The 20,680-nt window shown below is 43.4% G+C and overlaps 1 protein-coding gene across 3 annotated transcripts in view; it reads left to right on the forward strand.

Annotated features, from left to right (window-relative positions):
• The first annotated feature begins 1,406 nt into the window (after nt 1-1,406).
• PITPNM3 (PITPNM family member 3) overlaps nt 1,407-20,680 on the forward strand; it is a 74,678-nt gene continuing 55,404 nt past the window's right edge. For 2 of the 3 annotated variants that reach the window (XM_035342784.1, XM_035342785.1), the window contains exons 1-2: nt 1,407-1,752; nt 16,111-16,206. In XM_035342784.1, the coding sequence (XP_035198675.1) occupies nt 1,731-1,752; nt 16,111-16,206 (118 nt within the window). In that variant the 5' untranslated portion in view covers nt 1,407-1,730. Of the gene's footprint in view, nt 1,753-6,701; nt 6,762-16,110; nt 16,207-20,680 lie in introns of all 3 variants that reach the window. The other variant, XM_035342786.1, reaches the window with a different exon arrangement.

Consider the following 20,680-nt stretch of genomic DNA (forward strand, 5'->3'; position numbering starts at 1 on the left):
TTGTTTCCTACTCCAACTGGTACTGAGTTAACGTGCAGTTGAAACAGATGTTTTTATCCTACTACTGGCCTGCTGCTTCCCAGCTGTGAGGGTGGCAAGTCACATCTGTACCCGACAAGCTGTTTGGAAAGTAGTGCAATTGTTATAGTAGGAAGCAACACTGAGTAGGGAGTTCCAAATATATCCTTGCATTTCAGACATTTTCCCCTGAGCCAGCACCCATACCAGCCCCATGAATACATTCACAGCCTTTCTCTAGGATTGCTTTATTTGGCAGCTTATTGACACTACAGCTTTTTTGAGAAAGCAATGGTGTGGTCAAATCTTTTAAACATGACTTCATGTGAAACAGCAATGTGGCTCAAGGCCAAACTTTCCCAACATGGAGCATGGTCACCTAGAGATGGGGGAACACAAATTATAATTAGCATACTTGCACTTGGCTTTGGAGGGTGAAAACTAGGGGGAGTTGTGGCTATTCCACTTAAGTGTCAAACAAAGACACTTAACTGTCTCTGGGGTTTAAAACACTGTTCTCAGTGGTATTTGCTGACTGCTTGAATTAACTGTTTAGTAAGAGCCAAAGCAAACTGTCTTTTTTTTTTACTTACCAAGTTGGTATTGGCACAAAGCCTGCAAGTTGCTTTAGGTCTCAGTTGCATTGTTTTCTTGGTTCTTTAATTGCATGCTTCCTTGGGCAAAACTTTTAATTACTGTGCTATATTTTTTTTGGTGTTCTGACATACTGTAAATAAAACGTAGCCCCTCACAGCATTTTTCTCCCTGCCTCCTCCCACTCTTCCTCCAAGATAGGCAGCTACTTCAGTCATGTCTGAAGGTGAGCTTCCCCCAGTTCTTGGGAGATCTGGAGAAGCAGGCTACTCTCTATTTTGTCCTTAATGTGCCTCAAATGAGGGTCTTGAAGAGGGAGAAAAATAGTCCCGCCCTGAACGTTCCCTAGCTCACCTCGCTCAGCAGCGTACAAGCAGTTCTCCTACCACGGTCTTAAAAGGCCTTGCGGCAGTTCGGCCGCTGCACTGACACAGGGTTTGGCAGTAGCCAAGGGTTTTTTGCTGTTAAATCCGGACCGGCCTGTTGCAGGAGCTGTTTGTGCGGGCAGCGCTGCCGCAGCGACCGAGGCACGTGCCGCCGGCCAGCGCCCGGGCGCTCCGCAGCGGGCAGCAGACCGGAGGTAACGCCGGGCGGCCGGGGCACTGCGGCCGGTTACAGGGCGGCAAGGAAAGGTGGCGGCGGAGAGCCGCGGCGCGGGCAGGACGATCCGGACGCGGGCAGCGAAGGCGTCTTCTCTGAGCGGCGGCGCACGCAGGACCGGGCGGCACGGGCCGCTCTCCGCTGCGGCTGGGCGGGCCCTGTGGGCGGGCGGGCTGGGGGAGTCCCGCGGCCTCGCCCATGGCCCTCCCGACCGCCTGCGAGCAGCCGCATCGCACGGGGCTGCCGGTCCGGCTCGGCGCCTGGTCACGCCTGAGCCGCTCGCTGCGCCTTTAACGGCGGCGGCTGCGCCGCGGCGGGTGGGCTGCGCGGGGGAACGGAGCGGCACGGCGGCGCCTCCCGGCCGCGTCTCTCGGCGCCGCAGGCGGGTGGGCGGTGCGGGACCTCCGCCGGGAGCAGATGGAGTGGCGGGGCGCGGGGTGCCAGCGCGCCGGGAGGGCCCCGCGGGCAAGCAGCTGACGCGGCCGGCGACGGCTTGGCCGGGAGCGGTCAGCCCCGAGATGGCGAAAGCTCCGCGCCCAGGTGAGTGGGGAGCCCGCGCGGTGGGAGGGGCTGTTCTGAGGGGAGGAGGAGGTGAGCGGGGGAGCTCCGGCCGCACTCCCCGCGCGCTGGCCGGCCTCGGGGGCAGACCTCGCTCTCTCTGCCCGCCGCAGGCCGAGCCGCTCCGAGCCGGGCGCCCCGTCGTGGCCCTGTGCAGGGTGCCGCGGCCTGCCCAGCCCCGTGCCGCGCGGACCCTTCCGCCGACCCACGGGAACGGTAAGTGCAGGCTCCCGTAAACGAGACCCAGGCGCGTTCGCCCGAGCAGAGTCTGCTCTGCCTTCGGCGCTCCTGTGAGCCCTGTGCCGATGATCGCGGGAGACCCGCGTGGGGAGTCTGGCCAGGCCGCCGGCGTCCTGCTTCCTGCCGGCTCTCCTCCCCGGCACTGGGCTGGTGCTGTGGAAGGTCTCCCAGGTCCGGAGGCTGCGCGCTCTTCTGAAGACAATAAATATGTGCTTATTTGGGTAGTACCCCTTCAAAGGAAAATGCAGATCCAGTCCCATTTGTGTGTACTGGCTCACATGTTTTTTCTTTTGCATCCCTCCCTCGGAGCCTGAGCAATTTGGAGGTCAGTTTGCTGGACTTCAGGCAGGAGAGCTTGAGAGTACTGTGCAGCAAAGCCATGTTAGAATCATAGAACCACTAAGGTTGGAAAAGACCTCCAAGATCACCTGGTCCAACCATCACTGTACTACCAATGTCACCCACTAAACTATGTCCCTAAGCACTACATCCAACCTTTCCTTGAACACCTTCAGGGATGGTGACTCCACCACCTCCCTGGGTAACCCGTTCCAACGCCTAATCTTTCTGAGAAGAAATGTCTCCTAGTTTCCAACCTGAACCTCCCTTGGTACAACTTGAGGCCATTCCCTCTTGTCTTGTCACTAGTTACTTGTGAGAAGAGGCCATCCCCCAGCTCCCCACACCTTCCTTTCAGGTAGTTGTAGAGAGCAATTAAGTCTCCACTGAGCCTCCTCTTCTCCAGACTAAACAATCCCAGTTCCCTCAGCTTCTCCTTATAGGACTTGTGATCCAAACCCTTCACCAGCTTTGTAGCCCTTCTCTAGACATGCTCCAGGACCTCGATGTCCTTCTTGTAGTGAGGGGCCCAAAGCTGAACACAGTACTCAAGGTATGGCCTCACTAGAGCAGAATACAGGGGAATGATCACCTCCTTGGTCCCGCTGGCTACAATTCCTGATACAAGCCAGGATGCTGTTGGCCTTTTAGACCACCTGGTCCTGTTGGTCTGTGTGTGAAACTTGCCTGGTGTTTGGTGCCAGACCTGTTAAGTGTCAGTGTAGCTTTACAGTCACATGGTAGCATTACATCTAAAACCAAGTTATTTTTCCCAACAGGATTATTTTATTTTATTTTTTAATAGTTCCCCAAGATAGGCATGGATTGCGGGTAGCCCTGAGAAAAATAGCATTCAGGAATGTGAGAACATCAATCACTTTAGAAAACGCAAGTAGGGTATAGTACTAAATGATTGGTTTTAGTCTTTAATAGATGTAGAATTAATCAGAAGTATAAAAAGTCACATTGTTTTTTTTGGGGCATTGGTTTGCTGTCCTTGTAACTTTGATAGGAAGATAAGAATGTGGTGTTTTCACTTTGTGGTAGTTTGGTAGCTTTATGTTGTCACTGCTTCTTGTCTTAAGGAAATGCAAGAATCATCCATTCACAAAGGAGCTCTTTCAGAATGTATCTGACTTAGGAGCAGAGCAAATGTGCAGCTTATAGAAATGGAGCCTACTGGGTTACCTACGTGAGCTAGAATATGCACAAATATGCAAATGTGGCTGTTTTGCCTGTGTGTTCCCTGCCTTGCAGTCACGAGCATTTCTGTGGCCTTGTCATAAATACAAAGACCTTAATTCTAGGAACCACAAAATCTGGTTGATCACTTTTGAATGGCACATGTGCTTACGATGGGCTTTTAGAGGCAGTCATCTTGTTTGATGAGCCAGATCTCACCTATTGGACATAAGGTCTTAAGCAAAATCCCTGCACAGAACTTGCTAGGGCACTTGCAGGATTGTAGGTTGCAGACCACATTGGGGCAACTGCAGCTTGCTACCTGGCATGTTCCTGTGGGTGGTGTGATATCTGTTCTTAATCTTTATTTCCTTTTGTAACAGGCAGCAGTGACTCAAAAATGCCAGATCCTTCACAGAAAGCAAAAATGTCTGCACTAGGAAAGTACTTTCAGATGTGATGCAGGCAGTCCACCTACAGTCATTGCAGGAAAAGGTTAGAGAATATTCATATGTTCCCCGGTTTTGGGGAGTGAGTTTGGAGGAGGTGGTGAAACTGCTAAGAAAAAGGGTAAAGTTAATTTTTGCTGTGGGAGAGCTGGCATCTGAAGCATCAAGAAACAGCTCTAAAAGATGTACCATATTTATAGGAAAGCTTGATCTAGGATTTGGAGCCTGAACCACCATGTTCAACCTCCTCTCTCTTCTTTCATCTCATCAGTAATGCCATAAGGTACAAGACTGAATATGCCACTGGTACCTTAAAATAGGGGCTGAAAGGCCTGCAAGGCTTAGCTTTTTGTTTTGTTTCCTGTGCTCAGTGAACAAATATATGCCTGTCCATACCATCTGTTGCAGAACTGTCAGTTGAAGGATGTACAGAGTAGGTAGCCAGGGACTTGTCATTGCTGAAGTGCTATTAGTAGAAAGGCACTGAGTGAGGAAATAGGAGAGAGAAGTTGTTTATATTGGGTACTTAGCCCACAGTGGTGTCTGGACTGTTCCTCCAATTAGCCCTTTCAATTCTTAGCAAGGGATCTTGCATTTTGCATGGACTTTTTCTGCCTTTAACTGCATCTGTGGCTGAGTCAACTAGGCTCTTTGCTCTCCTTTTTATTTTTTGCGTAGGGACAGGTGCAGCCACAATGAGAATAAATGGGTGCCCAGACCCTTTGCCCTTTCTTGCTTTTCTGCTGTCCATCTGACACTATCTTCAAGCTGCTTCTCTTCTCCACTTCTTGTCCCAAGCTGCTTCCTTTCCAATGACTTATATCTGTTGTTAATGCTTCCCTTCAGCCCTCAATTCTTCCCTGTTTGTATCTGTCAGCCCTTTCCATGCCTGTTAGAAACCTAGTCTTAGTACCCTGCCTCTGTCAGACCAGGTCTGCTCTCAGGAATCATGTTAACATCTCTTCCCTGGGCTTCAGTTTCTCTGATAAACGTAATGACTTTGCTTACTCTAGACCCCTGCTTATTTGATTCCTCTTTCAAGATGACTGTTTTTTAAAATTCTTTTTTCCCCACCTACATATTCCTGCCCCTTTGCCTTTCATCTTCTTGCCTGTTAAACCAGGATCTTGCTCCTAATTCTTGTCGTCAAAGTTCCCACTCCTGTCCACTGTTTAATTCTTCCTGATTAACCTCCCTTCTGTCTTCTTTTCGAAATGCCAGCATCTGCATCCACATCTGCAATTCATATGACTTGTAAGCATATGCAGATTTCAGAAGTGCCTGTACTTGGCGTTCTGCAAGTTCCGGAACGCAAAATGTAGTTTGATCTGGTGCCTTGCTGACAACAGGGGGAATCTTGTGTATTTCCACCTTTCATAGGCCAGCTCACAAGCTTCAACAGCTCTTCTGCAGTCACGTTCTGGGAACAAAAGAGGTGGAAAACTCTTGATTATTTTAAAAATTTGAAACATTTCTGCTAGATTTCCAGGCTCAACCACAGGGGCACGTGGGTGCTGTTCCTGGTGGGAGGAAGGAAATAAGATCGTATCCCTTGTAAGCTGCTACCATTTAGACTGGTTGGAGCCCCACTGCCCACTCCCTTATTGGCCTTCCTTTCCCCTTTGGCCTCCCACTCCTTTGTTTGCCCCTCCAGCCCAGCTCTTCTTTATTTTCCTCACCAGCTTGACCTGCCAGTCTTATTTTCCTCTCCCATTCTCCCATGACTCTCCACCTCTGGACTCTTCATATTTCCTTGGCATTTTGCTCTCTCCCCCTTGGCCTCCTGTACCACTTCAGCCTCCCCAGCTGACCAACCACCTGCTCCATCCTGGACTCCTGCTCTGGCCACCTTCCATCGTGTGTGAGGGCTTTCTTTGAACATCATTTTTTACTTTGGAATAATTGGAGGGAGTATCCATATCTCTGTCTTTCTTGCCTGAGCTCTTGAGTCCAAGGAGGGCCTCTGGTAGTTAACATTCACATATTTTAAAGTACATCTTCAGTTTCATGTTTGCTAAAGAAGAAATAAAACATAACTAGAAAATAACAGTGGGTAATTTTAACCTCCAGTAAGACTTAACTATGCAGTCACTAGGTAACACTGTGTGGGTAGTTCAGTTAAATCACTTCTTGGGTAGGCAGGATGCATCTGAAACCAGCAGAACAGAAAGAAGTATTATGCAACAGCAGTCAATGTCAACAGCAACGGTCATTCCTTCTACCCAGCATCTCTTTGCAAATGGAAAAAACAACTTGTGCTTTTTAATTTTATTAACAAAACCCTTACTGAATTAAAAATGGACACAGTTCTAAAACAAATTCTGACAAGCAGAAGGACTTTTAATCTGTGCATCAGAGTCCATTTTTGTTGAGATTAACTCAGTCTTCAGTAATTTTCTAATTTACTGAGTTTTCAGTAGCTATGAGAACATTTCTGCTAACTAGGTTGGTGTGGTAGTACTAGTGCTGCTTTAATGGTCGACTATGGCATGTGCTTATGTCTATGCTTAATCAGCAAATGTTTATTATCAAGCAAAAGTTAGAGAAAACTTCTGGGCCTGCTGCAAAGTTGGATGAAATCCGTGATATCGTGACATTGATGTGAACTGTATTGAATGAGTTTTGCAGAAAAGTTCCCTCACAAAGTATTTGTGTTGATCCTGCTGGTGAAATTCTGCTGTAATAAGCAGTGATGACTCAAGTCATGGTTTTCTTTTTCAGCTTCTATCAGTTTGTGAAAGCTAATTCAACCTGGGGAGAAGGCAGAGCCAGTGAGAAAAGGTAACTTGACTGTGGTTTCACAGCAGGGCTAGGGTTCCTTCCCAATGCATTCATAAAATCACTTTTCAAGTCAATAGACCCAGTGGCAGGAGCCCTGTGTCTTTGTAAAGTGTGCTGGCTACTAGAGGACGTTATTTCCACAAGAAAGTATTATTTCAAGGTATTACTGTGCTCTATACACAAACATTTCACCTCCAGATGCATTGCACCAAAAGAACTGGTGCCTACTCTGTACTGTATTGGTTTATTCTAAGTTAGAACAAGTAGATGCCTTTTTTTCTCCTGATTTGATATGCATTTTAAATATTTTTTTTCATAACAATCTTGAAGCAATGCTTTTGGTAGGGGTAGGGGAGAGCATGTGGAATTATTGGATTACAGTGGTGGGCTGTTCTGTCTTTAAGATGCTTGGGACTAGGGGGATGAATAAGTTTTGAACACCAGGCTTTTAAAATGATACGGGGAAGTGGTTAAATTTAAGTTAGGAATCAGCAGCATTAGTCATTCAATTTTCAGAAGAAGACCTTTGTTTCTTAAAGTACTTTTTAGAGCCAAGCCTTTCTTTTGCCTTCACTTATTGTCTGTTCTTTCTTCTGCTTCCATTTTCCTAGTTCTGAAAACATTGGCTACAGATCAGTAAGGCCACTTCAATTCCTCTTCTGTTTTTTTCTCTTTTATAAACATCCTTGAATTGCATGGAATGATATGCATTCATGCACTGCTTAATTGTCATATCACTGCCAGTTTTTCACTGTAAAAACAAACAAAGAAAAAAAATACTGTCAGAATGGGAGTGACCCGGAGTAACGACAGAGTCTCTATGCGAGTATGATCGTTCTCATTTATTGCATGTTCTAGCCGAGTGTATATAGGCAACTAACTACAGCACGCACTGACAACACGACAACAACTTATGATTGGTCTAGCTTCTATGTGCATGCATCTGTAACACTAGTATGATTGATACGACGGTGTCATTCACGCGGAGTGATGTTGTCTCTCCTCCTACACATAGTTCCGCATATTCTAGTTGCAGCATCACTCACGGTTATCAGCCCCAGGCCTACATCTTTTTCAGGGTCCTTCAAAACCTGAGTTGCTCATTGTAATTAAGTCATGCCCCTTCTCACTTAACCATGACTCCACAAAACACCTTTGGAAATAATTTGTTTATGGCTCCTGACCAGGAGAAGCTAGAAACAGCCAGACCCAGTACATGCTCTTATGCAGTTTTCATCTACTGATGATTTTGACAGGATAATTTGCTCATTCACCTATGAGAAAATGATCTCTGCTGGTTTGTGGGAGAAAATGGAGTTGGTTTTTCCCACAACTTTTCTGCTCCTTAGGCCTGTTGTTGAGCATATGAGTGTAGTGGGATTACATGGCAAGGTTTTGGTAGCTGGAGGCTGCAGGGGTAGCTTCTGTGAGAAGAATCCAGAAGCTGCCCCATGTTATATAAGGGGCCTGCTGCTGGACAGAGCCAAGCCAGTAAGTTGTTTGCACCTCTGCTAGAGCATATTTAAGAAAGGAAAAAACAAACAAACAAAAAAACCTGCTGCTCAACAGCAGATGGGAGAGAGAGGAGTGAGAAACACAGCCTTGCAGACACCAAGGTCTGATGAATAAGGAGGGGCAGGAGGTGCTCCAGGCGCCAGAGCAGCAGTTCCCCTGCAGCTTGTGGAGAGGCCCTCCTGGTGGAGCAGGCTATCCCCTGCAGCCCATGGTGTACCACAGCAGAGCAGGTATCCATGCTGCAGCCTGTGGAGGAGCCTATGGTGGAGAAGGTGGATCTGCCCTGAAGGAGTCTCTGGCTCATGGAAAGCCTCTGCCAGAGCAGGCCGTGGGCCAGAGCTGTAGCCTGTGGTGAGGGGACCACCCAGGAGCAGGGCATTTGGGGGGAGCTGCCGCCCGTGGTAGACCCCTGTTGGAGCAGTGTGCTCCTGATGAATGGCCCCTGTGGTACGGAGCCATATTTGGATCAGTTCTTGAAGAGCTGCTGCCTGTAGGAAGCCCACACGAGATCAGTTCGGGAAGGATGGCATCCCGTGGGAGGGACCACACGTTGGAGCAGTGGAAGAGAGTGACTGAGAAGGAGCTGTGGAGATGAAGCTCACTTCCTTCCTATGACTTGGCCAGTTTACAGAGACATGCATCCTTGTCAGGCTGAGAACTGAAGCTTAATGTGTTTGAGGAAGGCTCCATCTGATGGAAAGTAACTGAGGTAAAACAGGCAAGTGGTCAGAAACTGGCATGTTTTCATGTTTGCTCCCTGCTGGGCAAGGCTCAGAGAATAGCATCCCTCTTCTATACCTATGCTGGAGTGACGCAAGGAGATGCAGTTAAGGTAGGCCTGGAATTCCAGCTTAATGATACTGATTTTCTAGTGCTTGATTTAATCCTAGTCATTTTACATTAATGCTAGTATTCTGGTGGGGAAGAGTGGGTGTTTTAATTGAAAACAGTCAACAGTCTGACCCAAAGGTCACTGAAGCATTAGTCTTAGAATGTGACATCTGAAAGGCACATGAATATCATTTCTCAAGTATCTCAAACATGCTAATAGTAAAAAAGTTTATCTAGGATATATTTGGGGAAAAAAAGCTAAATGTTCAAACAGATTTTCTTTCCTTACGTTACTGAAAAGCGTGTTTTAGTTTTAGGTCTCTTTGCGTACAGTGGGAATGGCCTCAAATTGTGCCAGGGGAGGTTTAGATCGGAAATTAGGAGACATTTCTTCTCAGAAAGAGTAGTTAGGCATTGGAATGGGTTCCCCAGGGAAGTGGTGGAGTCACTGTCCCTGAGGGTGTTCAAGGAAAGGCTGGACCTGGTGCTTAGGGACATGGCTTAGTGGGTGACATTGGTAGTGGGATGATGGTTGGACCAGATGATCTTGAAGGTCTTTTCCAACCTTAATGATTCTATGATTTCATGTGCTAGTATATTAGATTTTCAGATTTTTTCCTCATCTTAATTTTGTTAAGGTTTACCTTTTTCTGTTACCTGAAACCTTTGTGCATGTGTGTTGTTTCTCCTCCAATAAATATATAAATTTGTTGAGACTTTAGCAGAAGTCATGCCTGATGGATGATTTTTAAATCTTGCTGTATCAAATAACTGATTAATTGAAACATCTGGTCACATATAGTGGAATTCTGGAATTCTGTCTGCATAATTACATGTGCATAGTCAGATAAACATCTATTAGCAAATAATACTAAATAAAAACCAGCATTAAGAGAGGTGGAAATCTCCAGCCAGATCCAGAAGCCAGGCAACATATTTATACTCCCGTGTTAAATAATACCTCCAATGTAAATCAAGCAGAGCAACGTTTTCACAAGGCAAAAGGATCTGAGTTTAAGTGGATGTTTGAGTTTTGCTCTAGTGAATTAACTACCTTTAACGTAAAACAGTGGTCAATTAAGTACTGAAAGATTAAAGCAGTGGTCAGTTTGATATTTTCTGTTTCAAGGTTGTTGTGAACATTCTACATTGCTGGTAAGGTAGGAGTTGGGCAGTTCTACAGAGTTCTGTAAGAGCTGCCGTATGTTCTAGGTATTACATACTCAATAGGGTTCAAACCCCTTGCCTTCTTTTTCCCCCGTGTACTGCAATCAAACCAAAAAATTCTGTCAACTGTATCCTCACATAAATCAGTTGTTTGATGTGATAATGGAAATCAAACACTTAGGAAATTAGAATGGATGTTGACAATAAACTACCAAAAATCTGTAAGTACTTGTCACTGCTTTTCTGAATCACAATGTATAATGCAAAAATGAAATTGAATTTCAGTAATCTAGAGACAACTATGAGTACCATTTGATCTGTGGTAGTGCACAGTCATATCTATTCATTGGGAGGAAAAAAGGAAGGAGTCCCAGTAAAAATCATTTCCACCTAAGATGCAATAAAGGAGGTCTCAGGTTGTGGTCTTTCAGTGAAGTTATTACTAAACTAAGAAGCATGATAAGAAAATATTAAACATCTTTAGCCAAAAGGATGGAGGTACCTTACTAACAATGGGAAAGTCAGAAAGTTTATTGCTATTTGTTTCTTCCTCTGAGCTCCACACCTTTCCCTGTAACAGTCAGGCTAACATCTGCAAGTCCAAGTTCACATAAAGAAGGGCATTTTCTGTGCTAAGTTCTTCAGGTGTGACCTTCATCAAAACTTCTATACTGACTTAACTATTTCAGAGGAAATGTGTATCAACATGAAACCCAATGAATTAAAAACAAACAAACAAAACCACAACCAAAGCAACAAAAAAAATCAGCATGGAAACTGTGAAATAGAAACCAGAAAAATCAGGTATAGGATGGGGAAAGTACTGTGAAGTCCTGCAAGGAAAATAATACAATTAGTAAAGGTACTTTTCCAATTTTGTCCCAGTCAAAATGGGTTTTAAAAGGAAGAAGTATAAAGAGTTTAGAAAATATTTGAGACATCAGCATTCGATGTTTCAATGATTCTAAGCTTTGCTGACGTTCACATCTGAGTGCTATTGTACTATGCAGAGAGAGAGAGATGACAGTACACCATACTGATTGCATCAAATTTGATAGAGATGGTATTAAATGAAATAAGGTAAAAATAGCTAGTGAACCACTACATTTGCATCCAAAGACACTTTGCAGGTAGGAGTCATCTTTTCATGCTTTCTAGCTGTCTTAACTTTCTCCTTTGCCTCAGATTGCCTTCTGTTGTCCATTGCAGATTGCTGAGGTTGGTCCAAGCTCAGCATAAAACTGTGTTGGCTGGGCTACTTTGTACCAGTACCATGAGAATATGTCTGTCCGGTGCGTCTTTATTTCATTTTAGTTTGTTCAGGGATATCCCGTGATACTGGGACTCGAAATTACTGGGTGAATAGTGAGTTCCTATCCTGTGAAAGGTTATGTTGGTTCTAGAGACATGGTTTTTGGGTGAGCCAGAGAGGTGGGGGAATTTTTTATATGTTTAATCATTTAATCATTTCTGGGTCCTGTGAGGACTCTTCTGGCATACCTTCTACGCTGCCTGCTGCAAGGAGTTGACAGTTTATGTAAAAAGTTAATAAGGAAGAAGCGTGAAGAAGCTGTTTCCATTCCACCACCAAATAAGGTATTAGTTCTGTTCCAGTACTTTTTTCTGTATAGATGTTATAATTAGAAATTTTAAATCAATTAAAAAACAAAAACAATCAACAACAAAAAAAACTCCCTTGAAAGGAAATGTTTCAATGAGGAAAAAAATGTTTCAATGAGGAAAAAAAAAAAAAAAGAGAGTTCTCCGAGCTAGCATTGGAAATCTTTTCTAAAATTCCAGAAGTTCTTGCAGAGTTGAGACTGCACACTTCAATTATTTAGTTTGTGCTGACTGAGTGAATATAATCTTATAGCCCTAATTCTGGCAGTACATTAACTGTTGCCTTTTTTTTAGACACATTAATAGTTCTACGGATTTCAGTTGGATTAAATATGTGCATAAAATTAAGTATTCAGATCAGAGCTGGCAGGATTATAGTCAGTATTGGCACATATACCCAGCCTAGAGTCACAAGTCTGTTAAAACTGTAACCACACAGTTTTATAATGATATGGTTGCAGATGTGAGGGTAGCTAGAGGAGATGAGAAGCTTCCAATTTGTTAGTGTTGTAGTTGGCTCAAACACAAGGGTTCTCTTCAGGATGCAAGGAAAAGGCCTCAAGTTGTGCCAGGAGAGCTTTAGGTTAGATACTTGTAGGTATTAGATATTTCAGACATTGTGCTTAGGGATGAGGTTTAGTGGTGGATATAGTAGTAGTGTTAGGCAATGGTTGGACTTGATGGTTTCTTTTTTTTGTAGTTGTTGTTGTTTTTCTTGCTGGCATTTCTGTTCCTTGTACCTTCTCCCATCAATGCAAATCCAGTCTGTAAATTGATCGGTGGTCCATGCAATCTTAAGAGTGGTGCATTAATTTACAATTAAAATGTATTAGCCTGTCTGTAATCATGCACGTATCCTGCTCTGCAACAGATAAAGTAAAAGTTCTCTTTCCACCAAGTTAGAACCATATAGGAGTGTAACAAGAGAATTCAGCTTCTCTGCATGGTACTGCCAGATAGTTCTGCTTTGGTCTTCTTACCAGCTCTTATTGTGACTATGTGCTCAGGGCAAACACAGTCAGCTGCCTGTGTAACAGGTGAGTGTAGCAACCTGCAGTGCCGTGCAAAAGAAAGCAGTTTAGACAGGAAGCTTTGCTTCTGCCTCTTCTAGAGGAAAAGTCCCTGTGCATTTCTGTGGACTGTCTGCTGTGTGAAAATATTACCTTTGTGTCCTACTGTCAGTCTGGTGTGTTGTCTAAACAGCCTCTGGAAACTACTACATGTGCCTCTAGTTCAGCTACTGTGAATGAATTGCAAATTACTGATGTAGTGGGTTTCTGTTAAAGGCAGTACATTTCTGGATAGTTTCCCCTTCCTCAGAAACTCTGGTACTGAACAGCTAAAATGAAAAGTAGGCTGCTGCCCAGCTTGTAAAAATTGCTGAAGTCTGGCTGCTAAGAACCAGTCAGCAAATCTGGTATTTGAAGAGAAAGTTAATTGACTTAGAAGGAACAAATGTCATCACCAAGGAGGTAGTCTGTATTTTGGAGTAAGTCTGCTCTTTTCCTTCTCTGAAATTAAATAATAAAATATGCAGCAGTTTACACTGTAAATGAAATCAATGAGTCCAGGCAATGCCAGTGTTTAATGCAATCAGGGAATGTTAATAGAGTCCTATGAGGGTAGCTAATGCTAAGCTGTTGGCACAGAATGAAGCAGACTGAATAAGACTAATGCACTAGGGCAATGCAATTGCAGTCCTGCCAGCAAATAAATACGAGTGTGAAGAACTGCAACTAGCTTGCACAGACTTGTGCTATTAACTGTGGCTGCGTTTTTAAGTTGCTTCTAAATCTAGAAGCATTCCTAGTGCAATATTATAAAATTAGTGCTGCCAAGGGCTTTTTTGGTAGCCAGAAATTTCCCCTGTGGATTTGTGATATTTTTCCCTGCCTTCCATTCACATTCTGTCAAAACTCCAAGGTCGCTGGAGGCACAAACGTTCTTTGTGGGGCCAGCACTGTTATTGATTATGAGTCAGGCTAGTCGTTCTTCTCCAGGAAGGTGCTGTTTAATTAAGCTGTGATTATTATTATTTTTTTTTTAAATATTGCTACTACAAAGAGTAAGCAAATAGCATTCAGAGTGTTTTATCTTCCTGGTGATGAGCAACCTGGTCTAGCAGAAGGTGACCCTGCCCATGACATGCAGGTTGGAATTAGATTATCTATCTTTAAGGTCCCTTCCAACTCAAACCATTCTATGATTGTATGATTTTAGAAACTTCTCTGAGCATGGCTCATTAAAAGGAAGGCTTTTTTTTTGCCTCTTCTGGCATGTGCATAATACTTGACATCCCATGACATTAGAAGGTGAGGGTTGCCTACTGGGATCAACTTGTCCTTTAGGCTCTTCCAAGAAGGTTGTGAGGCTTTTAAATTGTGTCTTGGCTTTCTTGACTTGCACAACAGAGACTTGTCTGTCAGTGGGGCTTTGCTAATGGGGTTTTGCTGTGTTTTCTGTCTTGTGTATCATGAATGCAAAGGCCAGCTTGACTCAAGTCAGTTTTAGGAATGGCACATCTAAGGAGCTGACCTTGTCCAAGTGTGTTTCTGCCATTCCGTTCTGTGATTGCTGCCAGGGTATAGAAGATTTTCAGCCCAGTAGGTCTGCTTCAAGGACTGCAGGCTTGTTTTCTGATAATGGATAGCAAGCTCACTATTGCTCAACTGTGTGTAGTCTGCTCCTCCAGTTCCTATTGCCTATTGCTTCTTCTGCTCATAGTAACTGGGCTTCCTCAGCTTTTTCCTTTCTTTTGCTGGGGTTGTGGAATCACAGCTTCTGAGACAGGGAATTCCATGATGGCGAACAGCCTCCAGGAGACACAGTGTCTTCATGAACATAAAGAAAACTGCTTTGTTATCTCTAGCTCAAATATGGATGACAGGTGGGGCCATCAGGGCTCCATATTCCTCTGGTCTCAGATGATTATGAGGTGGAGCAGGGTGCTGCAGAGCTGCCCATAAATGCGTTATTGACAACATGCAGAAACTTGGCCTGCTCAGAAATGCCATCTGTGCAGCTGCATCAGTTGGACTCATTGGCATTCTCTTCTATGTGTTTCCTCTTATCAGAATGTGCTATGTGTCACCATAAGGAGCATTTTTATCTTTAAATTTTGAGTATCTACACAACTTCATTTATGCACACACACATACACGGAAAATAACAATGTCATGTTAATAAAATATAACTAGAAGTGCCTGTGTCATTAGTAGCATTATATTGTTACAGAGCTTTGAGGTAAACATTCATGAGAGTATTCAGTCAAGATTCAACTGTCAGTCTTTGCAGAGAGTCAAATAGAAAAATTCCCAAATATTTTGGATGAGAGGAGACAGAATAAAAAGATTGTTCTAGATAAAAGTGTAAATAAAACCAGCTCGTTTGCATATACAAATACATATGAAATTTTCCTAGTAATTTTTTCGTCAGTAACTGAATCTTTGGCAATACCTTTTTGAACCCTGGTTTGCCACTGGTTTGGGAAGCCTTTATTGTTAATATAAGGCAATAAGCTCTGTTTTTCTAGTTATAAATTAGTTTGAGTTATGTGTAACCCACTGGAAACAACATGAGTATATCTGTTATTGTACCTGTTCTGATGTGGTTTTGCCTTCCTTTCTTCTAATAGCAAGCTTTGAATGAAAACACTAATCTTTAGCAAAACAAAGTTGCCTGATGAAAAAAGCTCTGAGTAAGAATTCAGTACTTTGTCTGAAAATCTGTGAACCAAATCGGATGGCACTTCCTTCAGAAGTAAAGTAGAATTGAAATAGGAACTACTGCCATGTCCTAGGGAAATGCTACTTCATATCTCAGAAATAATGTATAGTTTGAGTGTTGAAATTGAGCAGGCGGGTGAATTCAACGGGGTAAAATTCAGCTTTTCAAGTCATTCCATTAGCTGAAAGTGATGCTGGTGCATCTTTAAGCAAGACATTGTTTTAATCATTTTTTTAACGTTTTAATCATTTTAATTTAATTTAATCATGTTTAATCATTTTTTCATTGTTTTAATCATTTTTAGAAGCAAGTAATTTTCATGCTATCTTGAAACTTCTGGCTGTCTTTTTGAGATTAAAGGATGTGCCCTGACCAAGTAGGTCCTTTTGAGCCATCTACACAAACTGTTAGTTAATGTATTTTTTTCTTTTAATCCTGGAGCCCAGGTGAGCATTCCTTTTGGTTAATGTGAGTCTCTCTGTATTTGCAGCTGGTCTGTGCCGATTCAGCGGTGCTCAGTGGCACATGCAGAATGTCCTCAAAGACTCTGTGGAGAGCTCCGATGACGAATTCTTTGATGCGCGAGGTCAGTGCACGCTTTTGTCCTCATTCTTTCCTCATTCTTTCCACAGTTTTGCAGCAAGTAATTGAGCTTCTTTAGGAATGGACTGACAACATTGGCCTCAACTGACTGATATAGAAGAAAAAAATAATAGAATAAGATCTTCTTACAAGGATTTATGAGTGGGCCTAAATTTATGGGAGATTGGTGAAGTACTGGTGTGGATGAACGAGCTGCCATGAGCTGCATCTGGCATCACAAGAAGCACGTCTGCAGCAGTCCATAGCTTTGTGGGGTCTCTTGGGCCCAGCTTGTTTACAGGTCAGGTAATATATGATGTTACAGTTAGGTGCTCTTTTTTATAGCTCCTGATGGTGGCCATGAGTGTCTGTTACTGGTGGCCAGCCTTTAAAATCCATGGCCTAGATTTTCCACTGGCAAAATGTTCACTGATGTGCCTGGGAGCTCTGCTTGTTCAAGAAGCAGCAATATTTGAATGTTTGTGGTTTTAATCAGGAGAATCCAAAAATACAACACTGCCTGTGTATCTAATGAGACCCTGAACTTGGGCATCTTTTTTAAGGTGCCAAGTTTAATTCTGAAGTGAGAGTCTGTAGTTTGTGTGCATGCACAGTGGAAGATGGAAACTAGTTTCGCTTTTGTTTGTGTGACCCAAACCTAATGCTTTTCTGATCTATTTCATTTGCTTTTCTGAAGAGAATAACCCATATGAGAGAATTAATTCTGCTACTACTTTGAAATGCAGCTATAGGATCTTTCATAGTGTGAGCTATTGTGGTCATATTTACATCCTCGTATTACCTGGAAGTCAGGGGTTAAGGGTGATGGAATAAACTTGTAGAATGTCCTTTACCTTTTGTGGAAAGTTGGATTCATTAAGTACAGAGCAATCTATTTTGTCAAAGGGAGAGGGAATATCATATCCCTCCCCTTCCATATTTGTTGAGATTTCTCTTCTAGTTTAAAGTAAACCTGATCCAAACTGGAAAACTCAACTGTCCCATGGGGAATTTGGCTTGGGTTTGGGCTTTTTATTTTTAGTTTGGTTGTTTCAGATAACAGCATGCTCAGCAGATGTTCTGCTGATTTCTAAGTGCAATAAATTTTGATGCTTTGCAAAGGAAATGGATATATTACATCTAATGGCTAAGATTGTCATTGAGTTTCTCCATCTGCTGGATTTTTTGCTATATAATTTCCCAGCATTCTGTTTTTCTTGAATGAGACCTTGTTCTGAGGAAATAAATTTTCTTCTATGGGACTGCTTTGGCTTCAGTGTCATTGCTGTTTGGGTGTCTGGAGATGTATTGAAAATGGTAGTAAGTGCTTATAAGGCAGTATTTGGCATTAAATGTCTGTTGTCATGCAGTGAATTCTGTATTTCAGTATGTTTTTCGTTTCCTTTGCGGGTGGGATTGTTGCAGGAACGGTTGGCAACCAAACATGGCCACATCTTGTGTTTTTATGTTGGCATAAGCCCAAGTTGAAATTCAGCATGGAGGAGCTCTTATGTCAGGGTTTTTTAGTTGCTTTAAAAACGCATGGGTAAGAGGAGAACAGTGAAAACTAAACGTTTTTTTTCTGGGGGGATCAGCTCTGTACTCTTGGTTTGTAAGATAGCTTTGAAGAAGATGCATCTTGCTGCATTATACTGATCTCACTCCACCAGGGGAAAACCCCAAAACTCTGAACCAACTGATAAATCTCTTACTTATTTCTGCAAGACTGAAATGGCAATATTATTTTCCAAAACAAACAGTTTCTACAGAGACATAATTAATATTAGTCTTATTATAGAATCATAGAATCACAGAATGGCTTGGGTTGGAACGGATCTTAAATACCACCTAACTCTAACCCCCCTGCCATAGGCAGGGATGCCACCCACTAGATCAGGTTGGCCATGGCCCCATCCAGCCTGGCCTTGAACAACTCCAGGGATGGGGCATCTACAACTTCTCTGGGTGACCTGTTCCAGTGCGTCACCACCCTTTCAGTGAAGAATTTCCTCCTAATGTCTAGTCTAAACCTATCCTCTTTTAGTTTAAGACCGTTCCCCCTTGTCCTATCCTTATCTACCTGAGTAAAGAGTCCCTCTCCATCTTTTTATAAGACCCCTTTAAGTATTGAAAGGCTGCAGTGAGGTCTCCTCGGAACCTTCTCTTCTCCAGGCTGAACATCCCCATCTAGCTCAGCCTTTCTTCACCGGAGAGGTGCACCAGCCCTCTGGTCATCCTCGGGACTCGTTCTAACAGGCCCACATCTTTCTTGTGCTGGGAGCCTCAAACCTGGACGCAGTGCTCCAGGTTGGGCCTCACTAGGGAGAGTAGAGGGGGACAATCACCTCCCTCCGCCTTCTGGTCATGCCTCTTTCAATGCAGACCAGGATGCAGTTGGCCTTCTAGGCTTCAAGCACACACTGCTGGCTCATGCTGAGCTTTTTGTCCACCAGAACCCCCAAGTCTCTCTGCAGGGCTGCTCTCAATGAGTTCTTCTCCCAGTCTGTACTCCTGTCTGGGATTGCCCCGGCCCAGGTGCATCACCTTGCACTTGGACTTGTTGAGCCTCATTTGGTTCACACGGGCCCGCTTCTCCAGCCTGTCCAGGTCCCTTCAAATAGCATCTCATCCTTTTTTTGTATTAACTGCACCACTCAGCTTGATGTCATCTGCAAACTTGCTGAGGGTGCATTCAATCCCATTTTCTATGTCATTAATGAAGATACTGAAAAGCATCGGTCCCCAAACAGACCTCTGAGGGACGCTGACCATCACCAGCCTCTACGTAGACATAGAACCGTTGACCACCACTGTCTGGCTGGTTGGTATCTAGTAAGTTTTGGAGGCTCTAGACTGCCTTTCTGTGCTTTGTGTGCATATGCGTATGTATCAGGGCATGGTTGGTAAGGGTTTGAGGTGGGATTGAGTATGGTGTCATGCTGTCAGTAGCATGCAGAAGTGTGGAATGCTGGCTTTGAAAAACTGTGTGCCTCAGATCTTCCTTGGTTAGTGTACGGCTTCCAAAGCAGGTTATAACCATTTATTTTAACAACTGCTATGTAAACTCATTGAGTCCATGTAACGCAAACCAGGTTGCATTCGTCCTCATAAGTTTACAATTCAAATTGTTATATATAACCTGGACTCCTCCACTGCTAAGAAGCCATACTTAAGGATTTTCTTCTTGTTGTGGCCCTGCTACTTAGATTAATTTTGTTCTAGGTATCTTGATTTTGTTCTAAACAAATTGCTCTCTTGCTTTCCTGGCCCTTTTTGGGAAGCTCATAGACTCCTGACATGTCTAGCAACTCATGGCTCTAATTTAAGCGCAAAGCCTACTGGCTGGAGCAAAGCAGAGACAGCAAGGCAGAGCGCAAGGAGCAACCCATACATTTGGAAGTTAAAACAAAGCCAGTGTATCTACGCTCCCACCTACGTACTTAGCATGAGCCTTTTACCCATGCCCTGTGGGACAGTGAACTGGCAGAAATGTTCCTAAGACATTTGGGTTCTGATACAAGTTGACATTCAGCAAGCATTTATTCTCTGCAAATAAAACTTTCTTTGTAACACCTCACAAAGTTAGCAAGACATCCTTTCCATGAGTAAAAAGACATTAAATATATGACTCAGGAGCAATGTGGATGAAATAGGGCCAAACTGATCATGTTAGAACACTCCCTTCCACAGAAAGGTGTGATTGTCTGAATTTAAGACTGGTCCTGTTTGGGCACTGGACTTTTTAAGGAGGCGGTATAAGGAAGTGGGTAAAACAGATGGACTGTGGGTATATACAATCTATTTTAGGGCACTAAATTTTTGGGCCTTGTAAGACCATTCATTTTATTTCCAGGGCTTCATTTTTTTGTAAGTGTAATTTACAAGAAATCTTTTCTGGCAGGTGGCTGAAAATCAGATTGGTGTTTAAGAGGAAGCTTGTTTATGATGGTTATTAGTAAAGTACCTGGGAGGTGGTTTGTGTTTTTGTTTGTTTTGTTTTGTTTTGTTTTTTGTGTGGATTCTCTGAGAAACAAAGTTAACAGTTAATACCACGTTTGTGATACAATGTGAATGGTAGTATTGCTGTTTGCAGGAGATCCTGTAACTACTGTCTAACCTAGTTCAAGTTCAGTTGAACTCAACTTCTAGTAATTTTTGATTTAAAGTTGTCTACCAGATGAGAACTGACCAACCATCAAAATACCTTCTTCATCATTCCTTTACTGAATGCACTAAGTTTCTTACTTAGAATGTGGGGGCATTTTTAACAGGGATATAAAAACCTTTCTTCCCTCCTAAGCATGTAACCATAACAGATGTTACAATCCAAAATCTGCTTACAGCTCTGCTAAAGATCAAAGAGGTGGCATGTAATACAGCAGCATCATTTTTTCCAGATGCATTTATTTAGTCTGTTTAAAAACTTTTGTTTTTATTTCTGTTTTCTTAAATTGATCTTTACAGAACTGGCATCTGTA

This window comes from Oxyura jamaicensis, chromosome 19, assembly GCF_011077185.1.
Source record: "Oxyura jamaicensis isolate SHBP4307 breed ruddy duck chromosome 19, BPBGC_Ojam_1.0, whole genome shotgun sequence".
Classification (NCBI taxonomy): domain Eukaryota; kingdom Metazoa; phylum Chordata; class Aves; order Anseriformes; family Anatidae; genus Oxyura; species Oxyura jamaicensis.